Below are 26817 nucleotides of genomic sequence, written 5' to 3'. Positions count from 1 at the left end.
CTCAGCCAGAGCCCTGGACAGAGCCTGGTATACAGTGGGTGCTCAGCCAGAGCCCTGGACAAAGCCTGGTGTACAGTGGTGCTCAGCCAGAGCCCTGGACAGAGCCTGGTGTACATTACATAAGCATTGCTGACTGCATAGATGAATGAACAAATCCCTAGTGCCAAACAGTGGTGAGACACATGACACGTGTTCAGGAAGTGTTTGCTGCAACTTAACTCTCTGTATCATCATGTCCCATGCCCACTACTCTCAAACATTTGATGAATAAATTAATATGTTTTCTCATGGCATAGGTCTAAGCACATAGTAGGTTCTCTAAAAAAATTTCCAGCACAGTATTTGATACATAGTAGATATTCACAAAATGTTTGTGAAATGAATCAAAATTAATAATCTAAGTCTCCTCGTGTAACCCATACTGCTAACACACATAGTAGGCACTCATTAAAAGTTGAATGAAAAGCCAGATGTCACAGTGCATGCTTTTAATCCCAGCACCCAAGAGGCAGAGGCAAGTGAATCTCTGTGAGTTCCAACCAGACAGGGGTATATAGTGAGACTCTGTCTCCAAAACAAACAAACAAAACAAAAACAACCACAAAAAGCAGCCAAAAGCAATGCCCCAAAAGTTGAGAGATGTATATTTCAGTGTTTGCAGAGAAAATCTGTAAGGAGTGAGAAGCCTGGTGAATGCTTATGAAACCTGCCTCGGTGACCATGTCCTAGTACCCAGCAGAAGGTCTGGCACACACTCATGGACAGTTGGCCCAGTAGAGCCCCTTTTTTGTTTTGCAGGTGTGGCCCCTGGAGCCAGACTCTGTGCGGACCAGTTTCTGCCCCTTCCGGAAAGGTGAGCATATCTCCTAAGGCAGCGGTGTGGGAAGATGGATGGTTAGTGACCCTGGCCCTCTGGTGCAGATCCTCGTGCACACAGGAACCTTTGGCACATATCCAGGCTGCGGGTGCTGTCCCCAGGGAGATGGCAACTAGACACGCCTTGCTCTCTGCTGGCCAAGGTGGCATTGTGCTGGCAGGCACCAGACCAGAGTCCCTGCCAGCCACTTGTGCCACCAATGCTCCAGGAAAACGTCACTGTGAATGTAAGTGAGCTCAAAGGGTGGAGAGAGAGTGTGTAGGGCCCCAGAACCTCCCTTCATGACCTCACTCATTCCCTGCTTTCCACAGAAGCCACAAGAGTTCCTGTCAGTGAAAGACCACCCCAACCTCTGTGTCCAGGTCAGAACAGTGATGACAAAGCATTGGGTTGAGGGTGGGGCCCTGCACTGATTCTCCTCCCTAATCTACAGCCTCCATACGTGTTCCTTGGAACTGTGCACCCAAACACACTTACATACATGGACACATTAATAATAAAAATTAGAATATTTTTTAAATTAAAAAACAAAAACATTCATTCAAGATTTAGCTGGGCATGGAGGCTCATGCATATATTCCTAGCACTTGGGAGGCTGAGGCAGGAGGATATGTGGGCTCCCCTGAGTTTGAGGCACTTGGCATGACCTATGCAGTGAGTACCAGGGCAGCCTAGGCTACAGCCTGATACTGTTTCACAACAAATATTGAATATCTACTATGTGCTAGCTACTTTGAGATTGATCTGTCAGTGAACAAAGCTAGCAAATGTCCCTATCCTGTACAGAACGTACAGAACGTACAGAACGTACTTCTCATCAAGAAAGTGAACAGTGTGTTTTAAGGACGCATGTTAAAGTGAAATCATGTGCTATGGTAGGAGGTGAAGGAATGGAGGCTGTGATTTTCAGTGGGTGACTGGGTGAGGGTGAGAGTCTCCTCTTTGAGGTGTCAGATGTGGAGGAAACAGCCATTTTAAGTGCTTAAGACAGAGCTGTGAGGTTGTAAGTTCCATCAGCACAGGCGTCCTCCCGAAGCCTGGTCTGAGAGATGGGTGACTCTTAAATCCTGCCGCCTGAACTCAGCTCTGCCTAACCTCAGGTCCAGAAGGCAGAGCCGGCCTGACAGGCTTCCTCTTGCCTGCACCCTCCCTATTGGACTTCCCGGCCCTGACTCTTGCTTTCCCTAGTGCTCCTAACTCTGGCTCCTTCTAAGCAGGTGAGCAGCTGGGAGAAGGTTCAGCTGCAAGAGTGCTTGTGGGCTGGTGAGTGGGGCTTGAGGATGATGGGGACAGGGCCACTGCAACGGGATAAACGGGAGGAGCTGGCTCCTGGGAGTAAAGGTCAGGGAATGGGAGGAAGGCAGTGGCAACTCCCAAGTGGGTCTTACTAGAGTGGCCTCTCCCTCCTCCCAGACTCCTTGGGGCCCTTCAAGGATGATATGCTGTTAGTGGAGATGAAAACCGGCCAGAACAACACATCAGTGTGTGCCTTGGAACCCAGTGGCTGTACACCACTGCCCAGTATGGCCTCCACGGTGAGGACCAAGGAACCGTTTTCCAGATGATTCCAGCTTCATCTCAAGCATGGCCTCATATTCTTACTTCCGTTCTCAGTCACTATATTCCACCTTACTTTATTCTGTCACTCTCTGCCAGGGCCAGTACTGCTCTCTGGGAATACAGTGTGTGTGTGTGTGTGTGTGTGTGTGCGTGTGTGCATGCGCGCGCGCGCGCGTTCTCAGTGGCTTCGTAAGTCTCTTGGCTCCTCTTGACAAACAGTTCTCCTCTACTGCAGCACCTTACATGCTGCCCCAGGTGACAGTCCACCCCCCCCCTTCCCTTTGACTTGGCAGAGGGCTGCCCGACTTGGAGAGCAGTTGCTGCAAGACTTCCGGTCACACCAGTGTATGCAGGTGAGTTGGTGACAGAACTTGCCCTAGTGCCTACATGTGTCTGCTTGCTCTATGTCTAGCCTGGGTAGGTAAAGGGTAGGATATATCATTCCTGTCCCTCAGGTGCTCACTCTGACTAGAGCCCAGTTAAATGATACACACCCCCAGTCAGCGTTAAGTTCTAGAAAGAGCTTTGAGGAAGAGTCTTCCAAGGCCCCATTTGGCATAGTGGTTAGCTTGGGCAGTTTGGGCAAAAGCAGAGGTATTTGCAGGAGCCTGCTCTGGGCAAGGAAATATGCATAGCTGAGGCTAGGAATTTGAATAAGCTGGCCAGAAATGATTAGCTGTTGAACAGCAAGCAAGTGACTGTGGTTGTGTCTTACAGCTGTGGAATGAGGATGACCTGGGATCACTATGGGCCTGCCCCATGGACAAGTGTGAGTATGAGGGAGCTGGTCTTCCTGTGTGCCAGCAGCTGACTCTGACAGGGACCACACATGTGATGCTTTGCCAGGCTTAAATAAGTCACAGCAGCATTCCTTTACCCATTCAAAAACCACAGAGGGGGGAAAAGATGCTTCAGCTGGTAAAGGCATTTGCCACCAAATCTGAAAAACCTGAGCTCCCTGGGACCCACATGAATGGACTCTCTTGAGTTGTCCTCTGACCTCCATACAAGCTCTATGGCATATGTGCCCCTCAAGGGTGGATGTGGGGAGGGAGAGAGGGACAAGGATGAAAACACCCTTTCAGGGATACCAGCATCACTAAAAAGACAGAACCTGCCCACACAAACAGAAACCTAGCCATCTATGAGCTGTTGAATGTTTGGAAGTGCGATCCATCTTATAGTGATAGCTATGAAGCACTGAGCTGAGGTAAGGGGTTCCATGCAGAATTCGAGCAGCCCGGACCTGGTCTAGACGGGATGAAGGCTTCAGGGGAAAGGTCCCAGATGCACTGTGAAGTCTGAGCTAGTTGAAAGGAGTCAAGCTGCATTTTTTTTTTAAAAGACCGTGGAGTACATTTCTGAGTGTTTCCAAAGCTGTCAGTGTGGCTAGAGGGTCTTGGGAAGATGGAAGTCCCAGTAGGGATGCGGGAGTCTATGTCCCCAGCAACGCCAGCTTCCTCGGGGGCCAGAATAAACCGATTTTAAACAGATCTTGGCAGCTCCCCATAGAGTGAATGGACCGAAGGCAGAAAGAAGGGGGCTACTGCAGTCATACAAGGCAGCAAAATTAAGGGCCTGCAACCCTAGGCTCAAGGGGCAATATCAGCTGACATCTGCATACTTACAAGGCCTGGCACTGCTAAGTGTTTTATGTGCGACCCTATGCACTGGTTGCTGTTATCCCTACTTACAGGCATGAGAACTGAGGCAGGTTACACAGACACGTGGAGTTCCTTCAGTGTGGGCTCTGGCAGTTGTGACTTTGGGGCAGATCACTTCATGTCTATAGACTCATTTTTTTTTTCCTCTGTAAGGTGGAGTGAAAGACACAAGGTTTCTAACTAGCTGATTATTTTTCTCTATTTCAGACATCCACAAGCGCTGGGTCCTAGTGTGGCTGGCCTGCCTACTCTTGGTTGCGGCGCTTTTCTTCTTTCTCCTTCTAAAAAAGGTCCGCAGGAAAGGTGAGTGCTTCCCTGAGACACCCTCAAACGGTGGCGCTGGGCTCTCTTGGGTGAGGAGAAGGCAGGTCTGGGCTCGCCCTCACAGGCTCCGCTATCCCCGTAGCGGCCCCTGGCGCTCGCAGGGCCCTGCTCCTCCACTCGGCCGACGGAGCGGGCTACGAGCGTCTGGTGGGTGCGCTGGCGTCTGCGTTGAGCCAGATGCCACTGAGCGTGGCCGTGGACCTGTGGAGCCGCCGCGAGGTGAGCGCGCACGGAGCCCTGGCCTGGTTCCACCAGCAGCGGCGCCGGACCCTGCAGGAGGATGGCGTGGTAATTCTTCTCTTCTCGCCCGCGGCGGTGGAGCAGTGTCAGCAGTGGCTGCAGCTCCAGACGGTGGAGCCCCGGCCGCATGACGCCCTCGCCGCCTGGCTCAGCTGCGTGCTGCCCGATTTTCTGCAAGGCCGGGCGGCCGGCCGCTACGTCGGTGTCTACTTCGACGGGCTGCTGCACCCAGACACTGTGCCCGCCCTGTTCCGCGTCGCGCCGCTCTTCTCCCTGCCTTCGCAGCTGCCGGCCTTTCTGGATGCCCTACAGGGAGGCTGCTCCCGGTCCCCGGGGCGACCCGCGGATAGAGTGGAACGAACGGCCCAGGCACTGCTGTCCGCCTTGGACAGCTATACTTCCAGCTCGGAAGCCCCGGGTTACCGCGAGGAATGGGACCTGGGACCCTGCCCTGAACTCGAATAAAGGCCTATGTAGTATTCCTAACCCAGTAGCCTTCGTGTATCTGTTCCAAGGATCCGCTAGCAGAGCCTTTAGCCCCGCGGCCCTTTAAAGCCCGGGCAGGTGCAGCCCGGAGCCGCTTCTGGTTGGTTAGTGTAAGGTGACGTAATGGCACACGTCTTTCCATCATTGGCTGGGAAAAGGCCCCGCCCTCCGGACTGCGGCGTTGGAGAAGGGTGTACTTTTTACGAAGGCAGTGCGTTGAGTAGGCTCGGCCCACAGCGCCCGGGGCGGGGGCGGGGACTTTTTTCCCTCCTCCTCTAAGGTCTAGCTGGGTTTGGATCCTCCCAGTCCTGTTCCAGGCCGCACCTCCGTCTCCCAAAGAGGCTCTGAACTTGACCCCTTCTCTTCATATCCGGATCCGGGCTCCTCCCCCAGGACCGCCCATCCGCCTTTCTCTCGGAATATTTTGGGATCTAACCCTCTCTCTCTCTAATTCTGCCCGCTAATAACTCACTGAGACCCTAAAACAATGGGCTGACGCCTATTCTTTTGCCAGCGATCCCGGCCACTTCCCCCTACGGTAACGAAGAAATAATTTCTCTGCTGGAATTGTAGATTAGGCTCTTTTCCCCCTTCCAGCGCCTCTGCTTTCAGTACCCCAATTCATCCTCGTTTTGTAATTACGTAGGTCTGGAGTCCCAAGGTACCTCAGAATCAAGTCCTCGCTTTCCTCCTTACAGCCTGGCTTCTCCAGTAAACCCTGCCCTCTATCTGCACGTCCCCAGCCTGGGAAAAAATGGCTCCACAGCCCCTAAGGGGCCTGGTCCCATCTCTGTTATGGTGCTTGAGCCTGTTTCTGAGCCTCCCAGGACCTGTCTGGCTCCAACCCTCTCCTCCTCCCCATTCTTCTCCCCGAGCTGAGCCCCATCCATGTCATACCTGCCGGGCACTGGTGGACAGCTTCAACAAGGTGGGTACACTAATAGCCTCAAGGGAGGGACCGTTAGCAGGGAGCGCCCTGTGCAAATCTGCATGGTTTCTAGTCCCTGTATGGGTGGCTTACTTTAACTGTATGGCCTTTCGGTAATGTGCTTCACAGTGCTTCAGTTTCCTGGTCAATAACATAAAATAATGAAATGTTAGAATGTTAGGCCGGGTGTGGTAGCACACTCCTTTAGTCCCAGCACTCGGGAGGCAAAGGCAGATGAATTTCTGAGTTCAAGGATAGCCTGATCTATAGAGCAAGTTCCAGGACAGCCAGGACTGCACAGAGAAACCTTGTTTCGAAAATAACAACTTCAAAACAAACAAACAAAAAACCTAAAATGAATGTGTCCAGCTCTGTCCTTAGATATTCCTAATTTCTTCCATCTCCAGGGCCTGGAGAGAACTATCCGGGACAACTTTGGTGGTGGGAACACTGCCTGGGAGGAGGAGAAGTTGTCCAAATACAAAGACAGGTAAGATGGTGGGGAGGGTATATACTCCAACTCTTGGTTTCTGTTGATGGTTGGAATAAATTCTCTGCAGAAGCATTTTACTCCCCAAATCCTGAACACTGACAGAACAGCAGATAAGGAAACCAAGCCCCATCTTCATGAAACTTGCTTTTTAGTAGAATAGACACAAACAGTATACACTACCTGTCAGGTGAAGAAGAAGAATGTGGGTAGACCACAGGTGGACGGGAGGTGTTCAGGATGGTTCATTTGGACAGTAGCAGGGCTGACCTTATGTTTCTCCCAAAGGTGTCTGGAGTAGAGTGAGCAGAAGGCTCTGGAGAGGAGTTTAGATGTCCTGAGTGGGAGGCCAGAAGAGGGCACTGGATTTCCTGGAACTGGAGTTATAGGCAATTGGGAGCCAAATATGTCCATGGTGGGAACTGAATAATTGCTGAGCCATCTCTCCAGCCTCTGGTCTTAAGTGAAGAGATCACTCACACTCACAAAGTACAGGAAGCCAGGGCAGCATGGAGGGAGTGGGGGAGAGCAGCTGGGGGATGGGGGGAACTTCTTTAGTCTAAGTATAAAGGCAGCACAGACTAGCAAGACATCCAGTGGTGCATATAGTGAGAACTAGTTGAAATTTGGAGACCATCAGTTGACATGATAGATTCCTTAAGGGGCATGAGAGAGTACTACAGACACCCGGCAACCGGGTGAGGTGTGCAGGTGTTTTCTGACTGCAGAGAGGCCATGGACAGGGGTGGGGTCAGGCCAGGCCTCGGAACATGGTGGAGTGAGATGTGCCCTGGACACCCAGGTAGCTTCCATCTCATTCTGGAGCTCGAGGGAGAGGTAGGCCTAGAGACAGGAATTGAAGAGGCCTCTCCAGCTTGTCAAGGTGACACCAAAGGAGGGGCGGTGACGAGTCGGAGTTAGGCTGCTGGTCTTGCAGTTTTCTAGTTTGCTAGGGTTGTGCTACAGCTCCCTTACCTGATCCTTGGTACTGTGGTAAACGGTTGGATGACAGTTCCCATGAGGGAGGAAAGCTTATTTTTCTGTAACTCTGGCCCTTCCTTTCCGTTGGTTTCCTCTCTTAGGAAGGCTGTAGTACCAAGAACACTTCTGCTATATAACGGCTTCCAGGTTCTTCTGTCTTTCCTTTTATATAAGTTTTATTCTATTACATATATTTTCCACTTTTGATGCTAGGTCTTCCTAGATGTCATGGCTGGCCTTGAACTCACAGACACCCTCCTCTTTGCCTCCACAGTGCTGGGACTACAAGTGTGCACCATCACACTTGGCTTCCTCTTAACTTCTTGTCATTTGTTTATTATGTGTGTGTGTGATTGTGGACACATGTGGACAGCTTTCAGGAGTCACTTCTTCTTCCCCCTGCTTGAGTCCTAGGGATTGAACACGGATCCTCAGGCTCAGTCTTTTCTTTTTTTTTTTTTTTGGTTTTTCCAGACAGGGTTTCTCTGTGTGGCCCGGGCTATCCTGGAACTCACTCTGTAGACCAGGCTGGCCTCAAACTCAGAAATCTGCCTGCCTCTGCCTCCTGAGTGCTGGAACTAAATGTATGCACCACCATGCCTGGCTGTCCCACCTTAGTTCTTTCCCTGAACCTGGAGCTCACTAACTTGGTTATTCTGCTGGACTGGAGACAGGGATCTGCCTGTCTCTGACACTCCCCTTGTCCCCACACACATGGCTAGAGTTAAGACAACATGCCATACTTAGCTTTTACATGGATGTTGGAAGTCCAAGCTCAGGTCTTCATACTTGTTCCAGAGTCACTTTACGGAGTGGGTCATCTCCCTAGCCCCCACATCATGTTTTATGTAATAAAAAAAATTCTGGTTTTGAGATATGATCTCATATAGACCAGGCAGCCATCCAGCGTGATATACAGTTGAGGATGACCTTGAGTTCCTCATCTTCCTGACTCTACTTCCCAAGTGATGAGATTACAGGGGTGAGCCACCACACCTTGCTTATATATTAATTTCTTAAATTGTAAAATACACATAAAAGGGGGTTGGAGAGATGGCTCAGTGGTTAAGAGCACTGACTGCTCTTCCAAAGGTCCTGAGTTCAATTCCCAGCAACCACATGGTGGCTCACAACCATCTGTAATGGGATCTGATGCCCTCTCCTGGTGTGTTTGAAGATAGCTACAGTGTACTCATATAAATAAAATAAATCTTTAAAAAAGAGAACAGAACATAAAAGAACGTAACAGGCTGGGAATTAGACTGTTAGACTGTTTTTCTCACATGCACAGTACTCTGGACTCCTTCCCTAGCACCTAATAAAACCAGGCACGGTGGTGCACATCTGTAATTCTAGTACTTGGGAGGTGGAAACAAGTTAAAGTTGTACAGGGCTACATAGCACACTCAAGGCCTGTCTAGGCCACATGGCCCAAAAAAGAAAAAAGAAAAGAAAAAAAAAACTACCTATGGGACACTTAGTACATTCTCATTGCTGTATAACTACCTCTGTCTGTTAGGAGCCGTGTCCGCCATTGCAAGATGGCGCCGGTTTCCTGCTTCCTGGTTCTTCTTGCGAGCCTTGCTTGAATGTGCGCCTGCGCAAGGCGCGAAAACCAGTATGCTAATTTGGCGACATCATAAGAGCCAATGAGTGTGTGGCACGTCTCCTAAAGCTCTATATAAGCCATAGGCTTTTGGGGCTTGGGGTCCCTCGCCTCACTACCATCTAAGAGAGCTGTAACACTAAAAGAGCTGTAACAATAAAACTGCTGTCAGAAGAATCCTGAGCATGGCGTTCTCCTTTTCGGCGAGGCGGCCCCCCGCATCTGTCCACTTCTAGAACTTTCTCACTTTTAAGTTTTTTTGATCCACTTTTCTTATATAGTTCAGGCTGGCCTCTAACTCAATGATCCTCCTGCCTCAGCCTCCGGAATGCTGAGATTACAGATATATGTCATCACTTTTGGCTTTAAAATATATTCATCACCCAAAGAGAAATCTTCTATCCATAAGCAGCTCATGCTCACCTTCCCGAAAGCTCCTGGCAACTCCAATCTGCCCTCATCAAGTAGAAACCTGTGTGGGTTATCTGATTCCTTTGACATGCTGCGTCATGCAGCCTTTTATGGCTGGCTTCTTTCACTCAGAGTAATGTGTCCACAGCTCAGCCCTATTGTGTGGTATGTGCGGCCCATTGCTTCATTCCTTTTATGGCTGAATATTTTCCCATTGAACGGACATGCTGAATTTCCTTTCATTGGTTAATGGACAGTTGTCTGGAGGAATTGTTGTCTGCCTTTTGCTCGTTATGAATAATTGAGGCTGTGAGCATTTGTGTACAAGGTTGGAACACCTGTTTTCCATTTGCTCTGCGTATGTGCCCGGGAGAGGAATTGCTGAGTCATGGTGGCTCCTTTTAGCTGGTTGCGACATCTTGCATGTCCACTTGCAGTGCAGAAGGGATTCCGGTTTTTCTACATCCTTGCCAATGCTTGATAGATCATATATTTGCAGGAGGTGTGAGGATCCTCTTTCGACCTCTGAGCTACCCCCTCCCAGCCCATGGTGTAATTTAAGTCCTGTCTTCCTGGCATGGCTATCCCTGCTATCCCAGGCCAGATGCAGGAACTGAGGACTCAGGATTCACCTGCAGAGGTGTTAACTGTTTCTACTTGACAGATTAAAAAAAAAAAAAAAACAGAAGTGTGCCCAACGTGGAGTGGGGTGTAGAGGTAGGAGAGTTCTAGGCCATCCTGGGTGACATAGTGAGAACCTGATTACAACCAAGGGCCAGAGGTGAGAAACAAACACAAAAAGGCTTAATTACTTGCCCAAATCACACATCTAGCTTCTGACCTAGGTCTGTCTGATTTCCAGAGTCAATAGCCTGTCTCTTATTAATGCTCCATGGCCCCTTCCTTGATATTGTCATGTATGGGGGAGGTGGAGAGCGACCTGAGGACCAGGTGGGCGGACGATGTTCTTATCATCCCTGTCCTGTCTGCTCAGTGAGACCCGCCTGGTGGAGGTACTGGAGGGCGTGTGCAGCAAGTCAGACTTCGAGTGCCACCGCCTGCTAGAGCTGAGCGAGGAGCTGGTGGAAGCCTGGTGGTTTCACAGGTGAGGGGTGGGAGGGGGTTGCAGACAGGTCCTTGGCTTTGACTTGGCCAAGAAACAGTTGTGTGGAAGCTTAGTTTGGAGCCTTCCAAATCTAGATCTGAGGACTTGCTCCTGGGTACCAGGCCCATACTCTGGGCCTGTTTACTCCTCTGCCCAGAGGGCCTTGGTCAAGGGGTTCCTGGAACATATGCCCAAGTTGAGCTGAATTCCAGATTTAGGGAGAATAGAAGTAGGCAGCCACTCCTGCAGTATCAGCACCCTCTCCCTCAGTGTCAGCACCCTCTCCCTTTCTGCCCCATTACTCACAGGCAGCAAGAAGCCCCGGACCTCTTCCAGTGGCTCTGTTCGGATTCCCTGAAGCTCTGCTGCCCCTCTGGCACCTTTGGCCTCTCCTGCCTGCGTGAGTCTTTCTTGGTTCTCTTTGGGAATGGGAGGAGACTGCTGAGGCCAGGAAGCTAGGTGAGTGCAGCTTGCTCTCTCAACATCTCCAGATTTCTGCTCTGGCCTGTCTCCCAGGCCTGAGTCAGACTGGGGGAAAAAAAAAAAAGCACAGGGCTAGCCTGAGCCAGGTGCAGTGTGGCTGTAATTGTTATTAAATAGATGTTGCCCTCACCTCTGCCTCCTTCATAAACATGTCTGGTCAGACTGGGAAGGGGCAGGCACAGGCCAAGCTCCTAGTCCTTGTTAGAGCTTTTCTCCTGTAAACAATGTAAGGGTTGTTTGCTGGAATGATGGATTTAGTTCTAAGAAAAGATGTGGAGGTACAGGCCTATAATTTAGGAGGCCGAGGCAGGAGGATTTTCAGTCTGTTCAGATAAATTCTCTGGACTTTCTAAAGATTGTGTCTGTGTGTGTATGGAGAATAACTCAGTGTGAGGCCAGCCTGGTCTGTATACCAAGTTCCAGACCAGCTGGAGCTATGTATGTCAGACCCTCTCTCAAAAAAGAAGAAAGGAAAAAATTAGGCAAATAAAAACAAAGTTTACCCAGTTGTTTTACAATAGGCTATTTCATATAGCTTCTGTGTGAATAATCAAATTAATTTTTCTTTTTAAAGATATTTAGGACGACATAGAAAATAGTCTCTTGGATGACAAAGTTGTGTATAAGATCTCACCCAACTGATGTCTGCCCACAGCATGTCCTGGGGGCACAGAGAGGCCCTGCGGTGGCTACGGGCAGTGTGACGGGGAAGGGACTCGAGGGGGCAGCGGGCACTGTGACTGCCAAGCCGGCTATGGGGGCGAGGCCTGTGGCCAGTGTGGCCTTGGCTACTTTGAGGTGGAGCGCAACAGCAGCCATCTGGTATGTTCGGGTAGGTAGCCAAAAGCTGTGGTGTGGGGTGGGGAGAGCCGGGATACCTACCTGCCCATCCTTACACTGTTGGCTTTTTACCCAGCATGTTTTGGTCCCTGTGCCCGCTGCACAGGACCTGAGGAATCCCACTGTCTGCAGTGCAAGAAAGGCTGGGCCCTGCATCACCTCAAGTGTGTAGGTAAGGGGGAAACATGCCGGGGTGGGGGGTGGGGTTGGAGGCGGGGCAGGGGTGGAGGGGGCAGGCTTTATTCCCTATATACACATATGCCTGCCTACACCAGCACAGGCCCATTCACAAGGGACCTTCAGCCTAGGTGGAAGGCAGCAAGGTAGGCATTTACAGAGCAGAAAGACCTGCTAGCAGTGGAAGACTCGTGTCCACACCCAGCTCAGTGCAGTGCATTGATGGATCAGGAGTACCTTAGAAGAGGTGTTTCTTTGACCAAGTCTTTTGTTTTGTTTTCTCTGTGTAGCCCTGGCTGTCCTGGAACTTGCTCTGTAGACCAGACTGGCCTCAAACTCAGGGATCCAGCTGCCTCTGCCTCCCAAGTGCTGGGATTAAAGGGTTTTGCCACCATGCATAGCAAAACAAATCTTAGAAAAACAAAGCAACAACAACAGTCTAGAGTGGGATTTAAAGTCTAGCAGTGAGATGACTCTGAAGTTAAAGGCTCTTGCTGCCAAGGCTGAAGCTGCGAGTTCAGTCCCTGGGACACACACTCTGAAAGGAGAAAACCAATCCCAGCAAGTTGTCCTCTGACTTCCAGATGTGTGCTGTGGCATGAGTGCACTCACACTTGGACACATACATACAGCAAATGATAAGTAAAAAATTTTTTTTTCTTAAAGAATGGGAAGAATTTAAAGCCAGGTATGGTAATGCATGCCTAGGATTTAGCTCAGGGGTGGTGGAGGCAGGAAGATTAGAAATTCAAGGTCATCCTTGGGGACAGTAGTTTCAGGTCAGTCTGGGTTGCATGAGTCTGGGTCTGTCTCATAAATTAAAAAAAAATGTTTTTAATATACACACACCCAGTGGAGTAAGTGCTAGCACACACCTTTAATCCCAGCTCTTGGGAGGCAGAGGCAGCTGGATCTGGGTGAGTTTGAGGCCAGCCTGGTCTACAGAGTGAGTTCTAGGGCAGCTAAGATTACAGAGCTAAACACTATCTCAAAAAAAACAAAAAACAAAACAACCACCAAAACAATCCCCCCTCCCTCCCTCCCTCCCACTTTTCTTTTCATAGTCCTGATGTGAGTGGTCCAGGTTAGCAGTGAAGCTGTCTTGTCAGGGACCCAGGTCCCCTCTGCCTATGGTCGTCCCCTTGGATATAAGTTGAATGGCTGATGCTGAGTCTTGGCCACCTCCTGCTTCAGGTCTCAGCACTCAGGAAATGAGAAGGGGCTCACTTTACTTAAAAGTGACACTTCCAACCTTTGCCCTCTCCACAGACATCGATGAGTGTGGTACGGAGCAAGCCACCTGTGGAGCCGACCAGTTCTGTGTGAACACGGAAGGATCCTACGAGTGCCGAGGTCAGTGTCAGCTGCCGAAGGGAGAGGCTGGAATGGACGAGAGGGACGGGAGATGGTGCTTTGTGCCTTCCCCCTCCCCCAACTTCTTCCTTCTCAGGCGCCAGAGCCCTGAGACCAGGGCGACCCCTCACCTCTGCCCTCTCTTCTTCAGATTGTTCAAAGGCCTGCCTGGGCTGTATGGGAGCAGGGCCAGGGCGCTGCAAAAAATGCAGCCGTGGCTACCAGCAGGTGGGCTCCAAGTGCCTAGGTGAGTCTTCTGCCGAAAAGGGCTGGAGTATGCGCAGTATGTGCGAGGCCAGGGAAGGAAGGATGCACATTTTCATTGAGACTGTGGGAGTGAAAGGCAGTCTGGGGTGCTGTGGGGGGGGGGCCATGGCAGTCAGCACTCTGACCTGTTCCCCTCCCCCCACCTCCAGATGTGGATGAGTGTGAGACAGTGGTGTGTCCAGGAGAGAACGAGCAGTGTGAAAACACGGAGGGTAGCTATCGCTGTGTCTGTGCTGAAGGCTACAGACAGGAGGACGGCATCTGCGTGAAGGAGCTGGTCCCAGGTAAGCAGGGCTGGTCTGGTCCTGAGGGAGAGCAGACAAGCTCCTCCTCCAGCCCCCACCCCACTGCTACCCAGCCCCCCAGAGAGGCTGCCCTGAGACTCAGTCACTGTGGGTTCTCTGTGGCCTTTGGTGGCCTCACCTCCAGGTAGAAAGAGAATTAGATTTGGCACCCAAATTCCACCTATCTAAGCCTGTTTCCTGATGTTCACTGTGACCATCCTCTTCAAAGCGTTGAACAGCCCCTTCATCTCCCAGCTTCCTTCAAGCCGAGGGAGGTAGCCCCTGCAGAGGCTTTCTCAGTAGTGAACGCTGCTTGTGCTTGCTGAGCTAGGTGGGCCTGGCAGTAGTGATCTGGTGTGTGGGAGTTGTGGGCAGCCCCGGGAACTGCCGGGAACAGGGCAGTGACAGGTGCGCCTCCTCTGCAGAGTCGGCGGGCTTCTTTGCGGAGATGACGGAGGATGAAATGGTGGTCCTGCAGCAGATGTTCTTTGGTGTGATCATCTGTGCACTGGCCACGCTTGCTGCTAAGGGTGACTTGGTGTTCACTGCCATCTTCATTGGAGCTGTGGCAGCCATGACTGGGTACTGGTTGTCAGAGCGAAGTGACCGGGTGCTGGAGGGCTTCATCAAGGGTAGATAATCCCTGCCGCCACTTAGAGGATTTCCTCCCACCCAGGCTGCCCCTAGAGGTTATTTCTCTCTCCTGCTGGACACCTGGGGCAGCATGGTTTCTCTTTGAGACTGGGGTAAACACCCTCTTACCTGCCTTACTGAGCAGCCTAGGACCCCAGTGGTCCCCGGGGTGAAAAAGAGGTCCTGAAGCTGATGCCATGAGACCCTTGCTAGGGGACCAGCAGGCCTCACGGGGTGTGAATCCCAAGACTGTTTCTCCCTAGGGAGGTTGCAGGTGGGCTTTGGCCCCTGCCCTGTATGAGAGGCGTCCCCTCAGGGGTGGACCCCCAATAGCCCCCCTGCCAGGTGCATGCTGCCAGCTCTTGTTGTGTATTCACCACCCACGCCCCAACCACTGACTTATTTATTCATCTCAGGAAATAAAGGACAGTCTTGGAAACTGGAAACGCTTCAGTCTTAATAACCACCCCTGCCACTTGAGTGATGTTTTCTACAACCTTGAGAGATCAAGGGCTGCCATGATAGAGAAGTGTTGGGAAGGGGCTGGAGAGACAGGTCGGTTGTTAAGAGCAGTTGCTGCCCTTGCAGCAGAGAATCCAGGTTCAATTCCCAGCACCCATGCAGTGCCTCACAGACATCCAACCTCCAGTCCCGAGGGACTGGACTCATCCTCTGACCTTGGGTACCAGGCACACACATGGTGCACACATACATGCAGGCAAAATGTTCATACACATAAAATAAATCTACAAAAAATGTTTTTAAATAAAAAACAGGAAGAAGTGGAGGAAGGAGGAAGATGACAGAGAAACCAGCTTAGGAATTGCTCTTTCTGGGTTGACTACCAGCTGTTCTCAAAAGCTGTTCAGAAACAAACTGGGCAGGATGCTTTCCCATTAGGCCTAATGTGGGGATTACAGGAGGTGGGGACTCACCACAGACAGGTTTTTTTTTCTTTAGTGAGCTGAGGTGGCTGTTCCAGAGGCAACATTCCTCTGGAAGGCTCTTAATTTCTGTGGGGAAGGGTCTCTTGCCTCTCCTATTAGGAGACATCCTGGCTTGACCAGAGGGAGGCATGAGCCTAAACGGAGGATTTATTTCTTTGGCACAAAGGGGACAGTCAATCTGGACAAGTGAGGTGCATCTCTCCACACTGGGGGGTGGGGTACCTGGTCCCTATCCCCCTTGATCAAATCCATGCACGTCCACCCTGTGTTCCGTGTAACTCACAGCCTCTGTGCAAAATATCTGCTGAAAAAAATAGAGATATTAAAAAAAAAAAATCAAAACAAGTCGGGTAAATCCAAGCCCGGCTGTACCCGGGAGCTGCAGTCAGGTGGAGGCCCCGGAGGGCCAATTTTTCAAATGCTCAACTGTCTTGGTGAGTCAGCCACTTCAATGTAGACATTGAGGAGAGAGGGTGCAGGTTCTCCCCAGAGCTACTTATAGCTCTATAGTGTCACTGGAGGCGCTGTGAGACTCGCTGGACTTGCAGCGCGACTGGCCCTCGCCCTGAGGCTCCGCGGCCCGGGCAGGAGCAGGGGCTGGGGTGGGTGGTGGCAGCAGCTGCACGGTGCTGGGCAGTTCATCTAGGGGTAGGCTGTCCACGGACGACAGCCCGTGACGCCACGGATTCCAGCTGATCTTCAGCGAGCCCTTGGAGAAGCTGTCCAGGGAGCTGCCCGAAGTCCCCGCCGCCGCCGCGCTGACCGGCGGGTCCACCACGTGCTGCGGGATCGACGTGCGCAAGCACACCTCGCTGAGCGAGCGGCAGCGGCCTCGGAGCAATGATGTGCCCGCGCCGTCGAGCTCTGTGTCAGGCTGGCTGCCGCGGCGAGGCCGCAGGGCGCCCCCTGGCGGCGGGGAGGCCAAGCCACGGAGACCGCAGCGGTGGAACACACTGTCTCGAACCAAGTGCTCCCGGAAGAGCGCGGCGTCGATGCTGCGGCTCAAATTGATAGGCGATGGTGGCCGCAGATCCAGCTCGCTCAGCGACGGTGCGGGCCCCACACTGCCGCGGGACATCCCAGGGCCACCTGGACGACCGCGACCCAGCGATGCAGCCGAACCCCAGGGTCCAGAACCAGGCGTGGCAGGAAGCCCACCTTCCCCAGCCGCGTTGCGGATGAGACTTTTGCTGATGTCCAGGCCGCCTGTGCCCAGGCCACTGGGCCCTGCATAGCAGTTATTGGGTCTCTCGGGAACTTCGCTCTTGCCCGTGGGCGCGGGGCACGCCAGGCGTAGCAGCTTAGCCCAGCAAGCGTGCTCCGTGGGTGGCCTGGGACGAGTGGCGGCCAGGGCAGCTAGCGCTAGGGCCAGTGCCCAGGTCAACTCCAGCAGGCGCAGCCAAAAGTGCACGCCCCACCAAGCCCAGGAGAAACGACCCTCCCGGCCAGGCCCTGGGTACAGCCAGAGTGAGGCCGCCAACTGCAGACCACTGGCCAACAGCCCCAGTGAGCCCGCCACAGCCAACAGCCTGGGGCCTGGACTGGCATCCCAGCCCCGAGGGCCTTCCAACAGGCGGCGACGGCACAGGCAGAGTGTGCCCAGAGCCACTGACGCACCCCAGGCGCAAGATAAGCCTTGTGTCAAAAGGTTGAGCACAGGGCTGGTGGAGAACAGGTCTGTAGCCAGCAAACCTGCGCCATGCACCGGTGCCACGATTCCCAGCAGGAGCGGCTTCTGCAGAGGCTGTGGCAGACCAGCCCCCAAGCCCAGAAGGGTGAGTGCTGCCAGTGCAGTGAGTAGCAAGGGGAAGGGCAAGTTGTACAGCACCAGACCTGCACGTACTCCCAGTCGTGCCTGAGAGCCGTAAGGATCGGTGAGCATGTAGGCAGAACGCAGCCCTGAAGCCACCAACACCAGCACGGCAGCCACTAGTGCCAATCGGGGCCCCGCTAGGGCGGCTGCCAGTGTGACCAAGGCCAATAATGCTGGAAGCAGGAAAAGCACCCCTACCCCATAAACGTGAAGCTCCCAGGAAAAACTCAGCACCCGCCGCAGGGGTCCCCAACGCAGGGGAGGTGCGGTGGCATTGGCTGGGGGGCTGGAAGCTGGAATGGGGACCATAGAACTGGCTGAGGGCTCCGGAGGGGGTGGCTGGCCCAGAGCTCTCTGTGTGGTGACTCTAATGAGACCACGCCGAGATGTCGAGGGGGCCTGGACAGGGGGTGCTGGAGGGTGGCTTTGTGGGCGACCCGGCCATTCCTCGGCTTCATCTGCAATAACAACATTAAAAGGGTTCCTTGGGAAGTGCTGTTGAGAGTGGGGTGTGGAGGTACATGCTTGTAATAGGAGGCAGGGCAGGAGGATCGGGACTACAAAGCCATCTTCAGCAACCGTAATGGGTCCAACGTCAGTCTAAGCTACCTGAGACCCCCATCTCAAACAAACAAGAAACAACAGAACCCCAAACAAACACAAAGTGCTTTTGATTTTTCCATATTCAAAGGTATAGTTGGTAAATTAATTTTCCAAGGTTGTCTGTCAAATGGAGATAATAGCACCTGCCACAGTCCCTGGGTCATAGAGAGGGCACATGTCTAGCTTGGTTCCCATCAAAGACAAGACAGATGTAAATTTCTCCCCTCCCCCCCTTTTTTTTTGGTGGTGGTGGTAGTGATGGTACTGGGAATTGAACCCAGGATCTTTCATATGCCAGGCAATAACTCACTAAGTTGTGTCTCTGGCCCTTTGTATTTTTGATTTTGAAACAGGGTCTTAATGAGCTACTCACACCAGCCTTGAACTCAGTATTTGTTCAGTCAGGCCTTGAACTCAGTATTTGTTCAGGCAGGCCTCAAACTCGTGACCCTCTTGTCTCAGCATCCAGAGAGCTGGGGTTCCGGGTGGGCTGGAGAATGACTGCACAAGATACATCTATGTTGCACAGAACATTCGAGCTCAAAAGAGCCGATGTCTTGTCCTGGGGTCTCCAGTGAGCACTGGTTTGTTTCCCTCAGCGACTCAGAAGTCCTAGCCTATTCCTTTCATGGGTGCTTTTCTCCATTTAGCCCTGGCCCCCTGCCCCATCACTGAACGCAGGTTCTTGGTTACTCTCCCTCACCCCTAACCATGGCCTCACCTGGCTGCAGGGCCCTTACGGGGCTCTCTGTCCCATTTGCACCTCGAGCAGAGTTTAGGAGATCAGGGATGAAGGACTTGGGGGTTCCTGGGGCCTCCATTGCTCCTCTCACTCGCTGTGGGGAGACAGGGTCTACTCCATTCATCTCGGCTATTGCTGAAATGGTGAGAACAGTCAGTGCCTTGTCTGATCCTCCAGTACTCCCTCAAATCCAGCCCCTCAGGAGGGAGGCACCAGCACCCTAATTTCTCCAAAGGAGGGAAACGACATTCAGAATTACATCCATCTGCCTTGAACCACTGGTCCTCACAACCCCACCCAGCCCCCTCATGCTGATACCCACCTGGTCTTAGGTGCCCATCAGAAGTGTCTGAGGCTGAAGATGATGGTATAGGCTGGGGTGCTGGGGAATCTTGTCCTTCAAGGAGGCCAGTCTGTTCAGGTTGGGGTCCCAGAGAGCTGACTTCCCAGGAATCCCCAGCTCCAGCTTTTTTGGGGGGCTCAGCTGGCAGCCCCTCAGGAAGAGGTAGGCTTCTGGCCAATGCCAGGTCTAGCTGGGCTCCAGGCTCTGGAGTGGATTCCACCTCAGCTGGGGATGTCGATCGGACCTCAGGGGCTACTGGATCCTGCTGGGTGAGTAGAGGTCCCTGGACAGCCTCCTGGAAGCCCCGTTCATGTCCACCCTGCTTCCCTAACACTAGTGTCCTCACAGCTCCTATCTCGGGTACCAGAGTGTGGGGAGAGCCCTGGTAGTCCCAGGAGGAAGCCTGTGTGATGGGGGTCTCGGCTTTGGCCACTAGCCCCTCATCTCTAGCTGGCTGCTGTTCTGCGGGGCCTCCAGGCTTCTGTGAGGCAGTGGCAAGTGTGGCTACTGTGAGTTGAGAGCTGGGAGTTGTAGGGACAAGAGTGAGATGGGGTGCTCCCACCGGGTGGGGTCCCACAGGGTGGGGTTCTGATGCTTCTGACTCCAGAAGCTCCTGTGAGTCAGGAGGTGCTGTCCAACCTTGGGAGGTGAGTGCTCCGGCCAGCTGGAGGTCATCAGCTCTTAGGAGTCTTTCACCTTGGCCCCCAGGGGCTGCTTTGGGCCCATGCAGGGCTGATCCTAGGGGAGAGTCTGCAGGCCTCTTGGGCCCTTCAGCATGGGCCTGGGGGGCACCAGTGTGCCAGGAACTCTCATTTTTCAGCTTCTCCCAGAAGAGATCAAAGGTCTGTGGCTCTGACGGGATCACGTGAGGTTCTGGGTTCTCAAGTGACCTGGGAAGGCCTCTGCCCAAGGCAGGGCCAGCCCCCAGACATGGCAGCAGCAACAGCAGAAGAGGAGATGCACAGGCCTGTGGGCTGGGGGCCATGGTCTAATTCAATTCCTGAATGCTAAGCCCTGGACTTCTAAACTTCACTGGATAAGTCTACAGAAGCAGAAAAAGGAAAGATAAACCAGAGAGAGATGGCGTGAGGGCTGAAGGGTCCATGGCTTCCTCAGGGGGCTGGTGGGAAAGAAAAGATGCATTAAACAACAGTGTCACCCCTGCTTTTAAAGTTTTTAAAAACTGGGTCTCTGTTCACTCCACTTCCTTTGCTTTCAAAACTTTCTGACTCCCCATTGCTCTTGGGAGAGAATACAAGTTCTATTCCTGGCCTTCCAAGGCTGTGACCAGGTCAGGTGACTCAGCCTCTGCCCTGACACTATGTTCTGTTCCCTCAGGATGGAATGCCTTCTTTACCTGATAAAATCGAAGTTTTTCTTGAAGATTTTATTTTATTTATTAAATAATTTATTTAATTTATCTTATATGCATTGGTTGGTGTGAGGGTGTCAGATCTCCTGGAACTGGAGTTTCAGACAGTTGTCAGTTGCTACGTAGGTGCTGGGAATTGAACCACTGAGCCATCTCTCCAGTCCCAAGATTTTAATTTTTTAAACAGGATCTATGTAGCCCTAGCTGACCTGGTACTCACTATGTAGACCAAGCTGGCACAGAACTAACAGAGATCTACCCATCTCTGCCTTCTGAGTGCTGTGATTAAAGGTGTGTGTGTAACCAGGCCCAGCCTTTTAAGTATTAAAAAATATATCTATATCTATCTATCTACACACACACATACATATGATAGGGTAGTTGTATATATTAAGTGCACCTTATAAATGATATACATATATATGTATCTGCACACGCGTGCACATGTATGTGCAGATGCGCGCGCACACACACACACACACACACACACACACACACACACACAAGGAGTAGTTGTATATATGAAGTACGGTGCCTGTGATTGTCAGGGGAGAGGGTTGGCTTGCCCAGGGGCTGAGTTAGAGGCATCTGGGATCCACCCAACCTCAGTGCTGGATACTTTACAAAAGCAGGACGTACTACTTGCTCTGGCTGGCTAAGCCATCTCTCTAGTCCCTGAAAACAGATTTTAAGTTTTTAAAATTACATTTATGCATTTAGTTAAGGGGGGATGTCTGCCACAGCGAGGGTTTGGAGGGCAGGACAACCTATGGGAGTCAGCTCTCTCTGTCCATGTGTTCCAGGGATCAAACTCAGGTCATCAGGCTTTGTGGCAAACTTTTTAGCTGCTAAGCCTTCTTGCCTGCCCTCAAATTAGATTTACCAACACCCAGCTCTCAAAAAAAAAAAAAAAAAAAGAGAAAGAGGAACATGCCCCTGCGTTTGAGGAGGGCCCTAAGATTCCTGGCATCTTGTCTCCTGGGTGAGTTACTTTGCTTTTCAGCAGCATGGTTTTTTAGCTCTTATATCTAAAATGAAGCTAACAAGAGTGTCTACCTCAAGGGGAGTCATATGAAGCATAATTAATGAGACACACGAAGGTCAGACCACAGGAGGAACTTGATAGCAGTTCTTACCCTTTGTCTGGGAAGTGTTCTTCCCCCATAACTAGTTCAACAAATAAAGTGAACAGGCCTTGGGATATAGCAGTGAACAAGATTGAGAAGGCTGCCCCCTCCCCACTGTGGAGAGACCATTTTAAATAAGATGGACAATAAATGATTTTAACCTAAGGGCCAGTGAGATGGCTCAGTGGATAAAGGGGCTTGCTTCCAAGCCTCATGATCTGAGAGTTCAATCCTTGATTAGGACCCACATGATGGAAAGAGAAAACAGACTCCCTTGGGTTGTCTCCATATATGCATGTATGCACACACACACAGACACACACTTCTACACACACAGACACACATGATACACACACATATATATATATATATATATATATTATATAGTGAGTTCAAAGTCAGCCTGGTCTATGCAAGTTGCAGGCCAGCCTGAGAACTATGAAGTGAGGCTCTAAAACAATGAAGTTTAGCTTTGAAGAAAACAAGACGTGGTTAGATGATAACAGAGGAGAGTCTCCACAGGGGTGCCAGGAGAGCCTCTCTGAGGAGACACTTAAGCAAAGGCAGAATGGTAAGAGAGGGCCCAGCATTTGAAACTCTGAGGGGAAAGCATTTGGCAGAGGGTGTAGCCTATGCTAAGGCTCTAGAATAAACTCAGTGAGTTCAGAACATCTCCTCCCTGGTGGTTGGCGGTCAGGAGGCAGGGGCTTGACAGCAAGGGCTCCTGTGAATCATTCCAAGGATTGGAACTCTTGGAAGGGATGAGGTCTGAGAAGTAGTGTTTTTTAAAGGGAAGAGGTCAGCATCATGTCCAGGGATGACTGGAGGGGAACATGTATTGGCCTAGACACTCCTCCTCAGGGACTCCTGTTCCTGGCTCTCCCTACCCCGAGCAATGCACCCTTGTATGTCATCTCCTGTCTGCGGCTGGCCTGGGGCTCCTGTCTCTTTCCTTTACACCTCCAGCCCCTGTACAATCTTGGCCCAGGTGGATATTCCCATGAGGCTCCTATTCCTAAGTCCATCCTTAAGTAGGCCAGGGAGGTAGGAGAGACCAGCAGTGGCCAGCTAGACTGAGGTCCAGCTGTGTTAGGGGCAGGTGCTGTGTCCTTTTGCTCTTGGATACAGCCACCTCTGGTGGCTCAGACACTAGGAGAAGCTTGAGGTAACCCCAGGTACCTTCCCTAAGAGCACCCTAGGCTCATCAGAGGTTGTGGGAAGTTTCAGGGGATTCAAAGACCTCTTAGGTCCAGTTGCAGCTTTAATTCAGGCTACCTTTAAGTCTTGGTAAGGCCTCTCTCAAACGTCTACTAAGCCCCAGGTCCTTCTCATAGGCCAGGCTGGGGTCTGGGGACCCTCAGTTCTGAGGCTAGGGATGAGGAGTGCTAAGGAAGGCCTTGGGGCCCCTGATGTGGATATAGGTTGACAATAGTACTCTGTGTTGAGCTGTTTGCTCAGTTAGGTTTCTGTTCTAAACCTTCCCATACAAGCAGGTGCAAGTACCCATCACACAGGAAAGGAAAGTGGGGAACCAAGAGTCAGAGAGGTTGAGCAACTTGCCCAAGGTCGCACAGCCAGCTGAGAACACAGACTAGAGATACTGAAGCCCATAGGATTCATCTTGTACAGCTCCGTAAGCTTTGCAGAGGAGGAGATGGCTGAGCTGGGCCTTTAGTGAATAACATGCCATCTGCCTACCACCCCCGATGCAAGAGATGTGGGCACTAGCAGTCCAGGCAGGAGCTTGCCTAGCATTGGGGTCCCATGGCTGGTTAGTTCTGAGGGGAGATGAGATCAGCCAGCCGCAGAGACTAGGTGAGAAAGGAGGGGGAGGGGAAGCAGGGTAAGGGCCTCCGCAGGACAGCCTGCAGAAGCTGGTCCATCTCGGGTTACCTCTCTTCCTCCTTCTCCAGCTCCTCTCTCCCTGGCTCCATGCCTTCCCGCAGTGTCCCGGGTGGGGTTTGACACCATGCAGGCCTGGCCGCCCATGCCGGCGAAGGGGGCTGTAGGCCTTGCTCCTTGCCTTCCTGGGTCCCGCCATCTCCCCTTCCCTCCGCCAGCTCCTCACCTGCGCGCTGCATCCGCAGCCATGCGTTCACCTTGCGCGCGCGTCCCTGCAGCCTCTCCCGGAGGCGCATCCTCGGAGATGCTCAGGCTTGGCCAGCAGAGCCCGGCTCTGCCGATCTCGTCGTCAAGCCCGCCCACAGGAGCTCGGGATACTTAACCCTTTCCTTTGAGAATGGACTCTGTTCACTGCTCCTCACTGCCCCTCTCTCACAGGCAGCACAACCCAGATGGTGTCAGAACTCTATGGGGCTCTTGCAGTGTTCCTTCCAGCTAGCCTTATTTGCATACCTGCGGGGACTGGGAGGTCACTTTCTCTGGATTCATACAGGCATAGGTAGATCATACTTACAGCCTGGCATATCTTCCAGGTCTTTCCCAGGGCATATTAAATAAAAATGAGCCCACGCTTTATTAATTGCTCTTATAACTTGCTTTTCTCCTCGTCACTTTATAATATATTCTGACACATTTTCCAAGGTCTACTTCTTCCTTCCTTCCTTCCTTCCTTCCTTCCTTCCTTCCTTCCTTCCTTCCTTCCTTCTTTCCCTCCTCCCCTCCCCCTCCCCCCTCCTCCTCCCCCTCCCCCCTCCTCCTCCCTCCTCCTCCTCCTCCCCCTCTCCTCCCTCCATTACTATTATTATTATTCTGGGGTGTATGTTTGTATTTGTGTGGCCTCTGGCATACCACATTATGTCTGTGGAGTCAATTTTCCCCTTCTGCCATGTGGATCTGGGGCTCAAACTCAGATATTCTTTACCTGCTGAACCAGCTTGTCAGCCCTAGATCTACTTCATTCTTGTCTTTGCTGTGGTGATTTCCAGCATGTGGTCAGCCGATCATGTAAATTTCTTCTGGCCTTTGTGACTGGATACTATACTGTCTTAGTCACTGTTCTATTGCTATGAAGAGACACCATGACCAAGGCAACTATTATAAGAGAAAAGCATTTAATTGCATGCTTGCTTACAATTCCAGTGGTTTAGTTTGGTTTTTTGTTGCTTTTTTTTTTTGAGACAGGGTCTCTCTGTATAGCCCTGGCTGTCCTGGAACTCACTCTGTAGACCAGGCTGGCCTTGAACTCAGAAATCCACCTGCCTCTGCCTCCCAAGTGCTGGGATTAAAGGCGTGCACCACCACTGCCTGGCGCAGTGGTTTAGTTTGTTATCATCATGATGGCAGGCACTGGAGCAGTAGCTGGGAGCTACATGCTGATCAGTAGAAACACACACACACACAGGGAGAGAGAGAGAGAGAGAGAGAGAGAGAGAGAGAGAGAGAGAGAGAGAGAGAGAGAGAGAGAGAGAATAGGGGGGCCTGGCATGAGCTTTTGAAAACTCAGAGCCCTCCCCAATTGATACACAGTTTCTATCAAGGGCACACTTCCTAATCCTTCTAATCCTTTCAAATAGGGCCACTCCCTGATAGCTAAGCATTCAAGCATAAGAGCCTATAGGAGCCATTGTGATTAAAACCACCACAGTTACCTTCTTTATCTTCAGCCTCTTTCACTAGCAGGAGAAATGGAGAAGGCCGAACTGTAGCTGACCTTAGCTACTTTATGGGTTCTTTTTCTCACCCTTTATCCCCCCCCCCCCAGTTTTACCCCCTATCACTAGATAAGACGGAAGGATAGAGAAGAGAGAGAGAGAGATCCTGGATCTAATTTCTTCTCTTTTGTTCCCTCATTGAGCACAGCTACTAACACACCATGACCCCCATCAGCAACCACCAACCACCCACCCCTGCCTCTCTATAGAATTCATATGCACTCTGAAAAGTTCCCAGAATTCCAAATGTCACACAATCACAGAAACCATGTGCAGCTGGCAAAACGACCTCTCTGCTAGAGCACGAGGCAAATCATAGTCAGCTTCGGCAGACAGTCCAAAGGAGCCTCATATCAGCATGCCTAGGATTAAAACGAAAGCACATTCTTATCATATTTGTATTTTCTAAAGAAACTACAATTCCAGAATTCTTACTACACCCAACATAAACTGATATGGTAATCTGGCAGAGGCGTGGTTCGAGCTGGGGGTCTGCACTGAGACACTACCAAGTACTCCAGATCCCTCCGTGCACAGTTCCTAATGGTAAGGGATATTTTCTTCTTTCCTCCATCCATGCTGGGAATCGGACTCAGGGCCTCATGGATGTGAGTTAAGCACTGCACCATTGACCTCTATCCCAGGCCTTTAGACGGCCACCAAGGAATGCCATACAAAGAATGCCTGTGCCCACCAGAAAAGGTGAGGAGACATTTCTTGTAAATTGTTACTCACTAAGATGTTGGTCATGTGAACTGTAAAAACACGATTGTCTTCATTCAAACAAAGAAATGTTCCAAAACTGGTCATCTTACCTGTGAGTTCTCTCCCCTGACTCATTCACAGTCATTACCATACTGTTTCCATTGCTAGTAAAGGCATAAGTTCCCAGCACTTAGGAGACTGAGGCAGAAGGATCAGGAATTCAACTTCAGTCTTGCTACACTGCCTGTTCAGGGCCAGCCTGAGCCACTACACACACACACACACACACACACACACACACACACACACACACACAAATGCACTCGCATGGGGGATTGGAAGGAGACAGAGAGACAGAGACAGAGGGCTCATATATGATCAAGAGTGGTGGTGTACGTTTGTAATCTCAGCACTTAGGAAAAGGAAGCAGGAACACAATCAGTTTAAGTTAGCCTGGGCTACATAGCAAGTTCAAGGCCAGCCCAGGATACAGAGAAATCCTTTCTAGAGGTTTTAAATGACAGTTGTGCTGGTGCTCACCTTTAATCCCAGCACTTGGGAGGCAGAGGCAGATGAATCTCTGTGAATTCAAGGCCAGCCTAGTCTACATAGTTAGTTCCAAGACAATCATAGCTACATAGTGAGACTCTGTCTCAAACAAACAAACAAACAAGCAAACAAACAAACAAACAAACAAAACTATCTATCCATCCACCCATCCATCCATCCATCCATCATCTATCTAAGAATACATTTTAATAGAATGGAATCACTCTGTACACTATTCTGCAGTGCTGTTCGTTCTGCAGTAGCTGTGCAGACATTTTCAGCACAATCCCCAT

The 26817-nt window shown here is 51.4% G+C and overlaps 3 protein-coding genes across 5 annotated transcripts in view; 2 read left to right on the top strand and 1 right to left on the bottom strand.

Moving 5' to 3' along the window:
• Il17rc (interleukin 17 receptor C) overlaps positions 1–5151 on the top strand; it is a 12251-nt gene extending 7100 nt beyond the window's left edge. The window contains exons 10-18 of one of the 2 annotated variants that reach the window (XM_028788644.1): positions 799–853; positions 922–1103; positions 1189–1239; positions 2095–2140; positions 2291–2412; positions 2731–2790; positions 3155–3206; positions 4309–4404; positions 4508–5151. In XM_028788644.1, coding sequence (XP_028644477.1) covers positions 799–853; positions 922–1103; positions 1189–1239; positions 2095–2140; positions 2291–2412; positions 2731–2790; positions 3155–3206; positions 4309–4404; positions 4508–5130 — 1287 coding nt within the window. In that variant the 3' untranslated portion in view covers positions 5131–5151. Of the gene's footprint in view, positions 1–798; positions 854–921; positions 1104–1188; positions 1240–2094; positions 2141–2290; positions 2413–2730; positions 2791–3154; positions 3207–4308; positions 4438–4507 lie in introns of both variants that reach the window. The other variant, XM_028788645.1, reaches the window with a different exon arrangement.
• Positions 5152–5395: 244 nt separating this feature from the next.
• On the top strand, positions 5396–15155 carry Creld1 (cysteine rich with EGF like domains 1). Of its 2 annotated transcripts, none has more exons than XM_028788660.1 (11): positions 5396–5689; positions 5798–6079; positions 6487–6569; positions 10562–10672; positions 10981–11072; positions 11811–11987; positions 12072–12167; positions 13442–13525; positions 13677–13772; positions 13942–14076; positions 14502–15155. In XM_028788660.1, the coding sequence occupies exons 2-11, from the start codon at positions 5906–5908 to the stop codon at positions 14714–14716; spliced, it is 1263 nt and encodes a 420-aa protein (XP_028644493.1). In that variant the 5' UTR covers positions 5396–5689; positions 5798–5905; the 3' UTR covers positions 14717–15155. The 2 variants fall into 2 exon arrangements, with proteins under 2 accessions (XP_028644493.1, XP_028644492.1); XM_028788659.1 differs by having other exon boundaries at positions 5400–5689; positions 5850–6079.
• Prrt3 (proline rich transmembrane protein 3) lies at positions 14838–23788 on the bottom strand. Its single transcript, XM_028788658.1, has 4 exons — positions 23725–23788; positions 19137–20199; positions 18794–18949; positions 14838–17927 (listed from the first exon to the last, which is right to left on the bottom strand). The coding sequence occupies exons 2-4, from the start codon at positions 20140–20142 to the stop codon at positions 16153–16155; spliced, it is 2937 nt and encodes a 978-aa protein (XP_028644491.1). The 5' UTR covers positions 20143–20199; positions 23725–23788; the 3' UTR covers positions 14838–16152.
• Between the last annotated feature and the right edge of the window lie 3029 nt (positions 23789–26817).

This window comes from Grammomys surdaster, unplaced genomic scaffold (assembly GCF_004785775.1).
Source record: "Grammomys surdaster isolate TR1022 unplaced genomic scaffold, NIH_TR_1.0 125756, whole genome shotgun sequence".
Taxonomy (NCBI): Eukaryota; Metazoa; Chordata; class Mammalia; order Rodentia; family Muridae; genus Grammomys; species Grammomys surdaster.
Note: the sequence above shows the minus strand (reverse complement) of the source record. Positions and strands in the feature narration are given on the sequence as shown.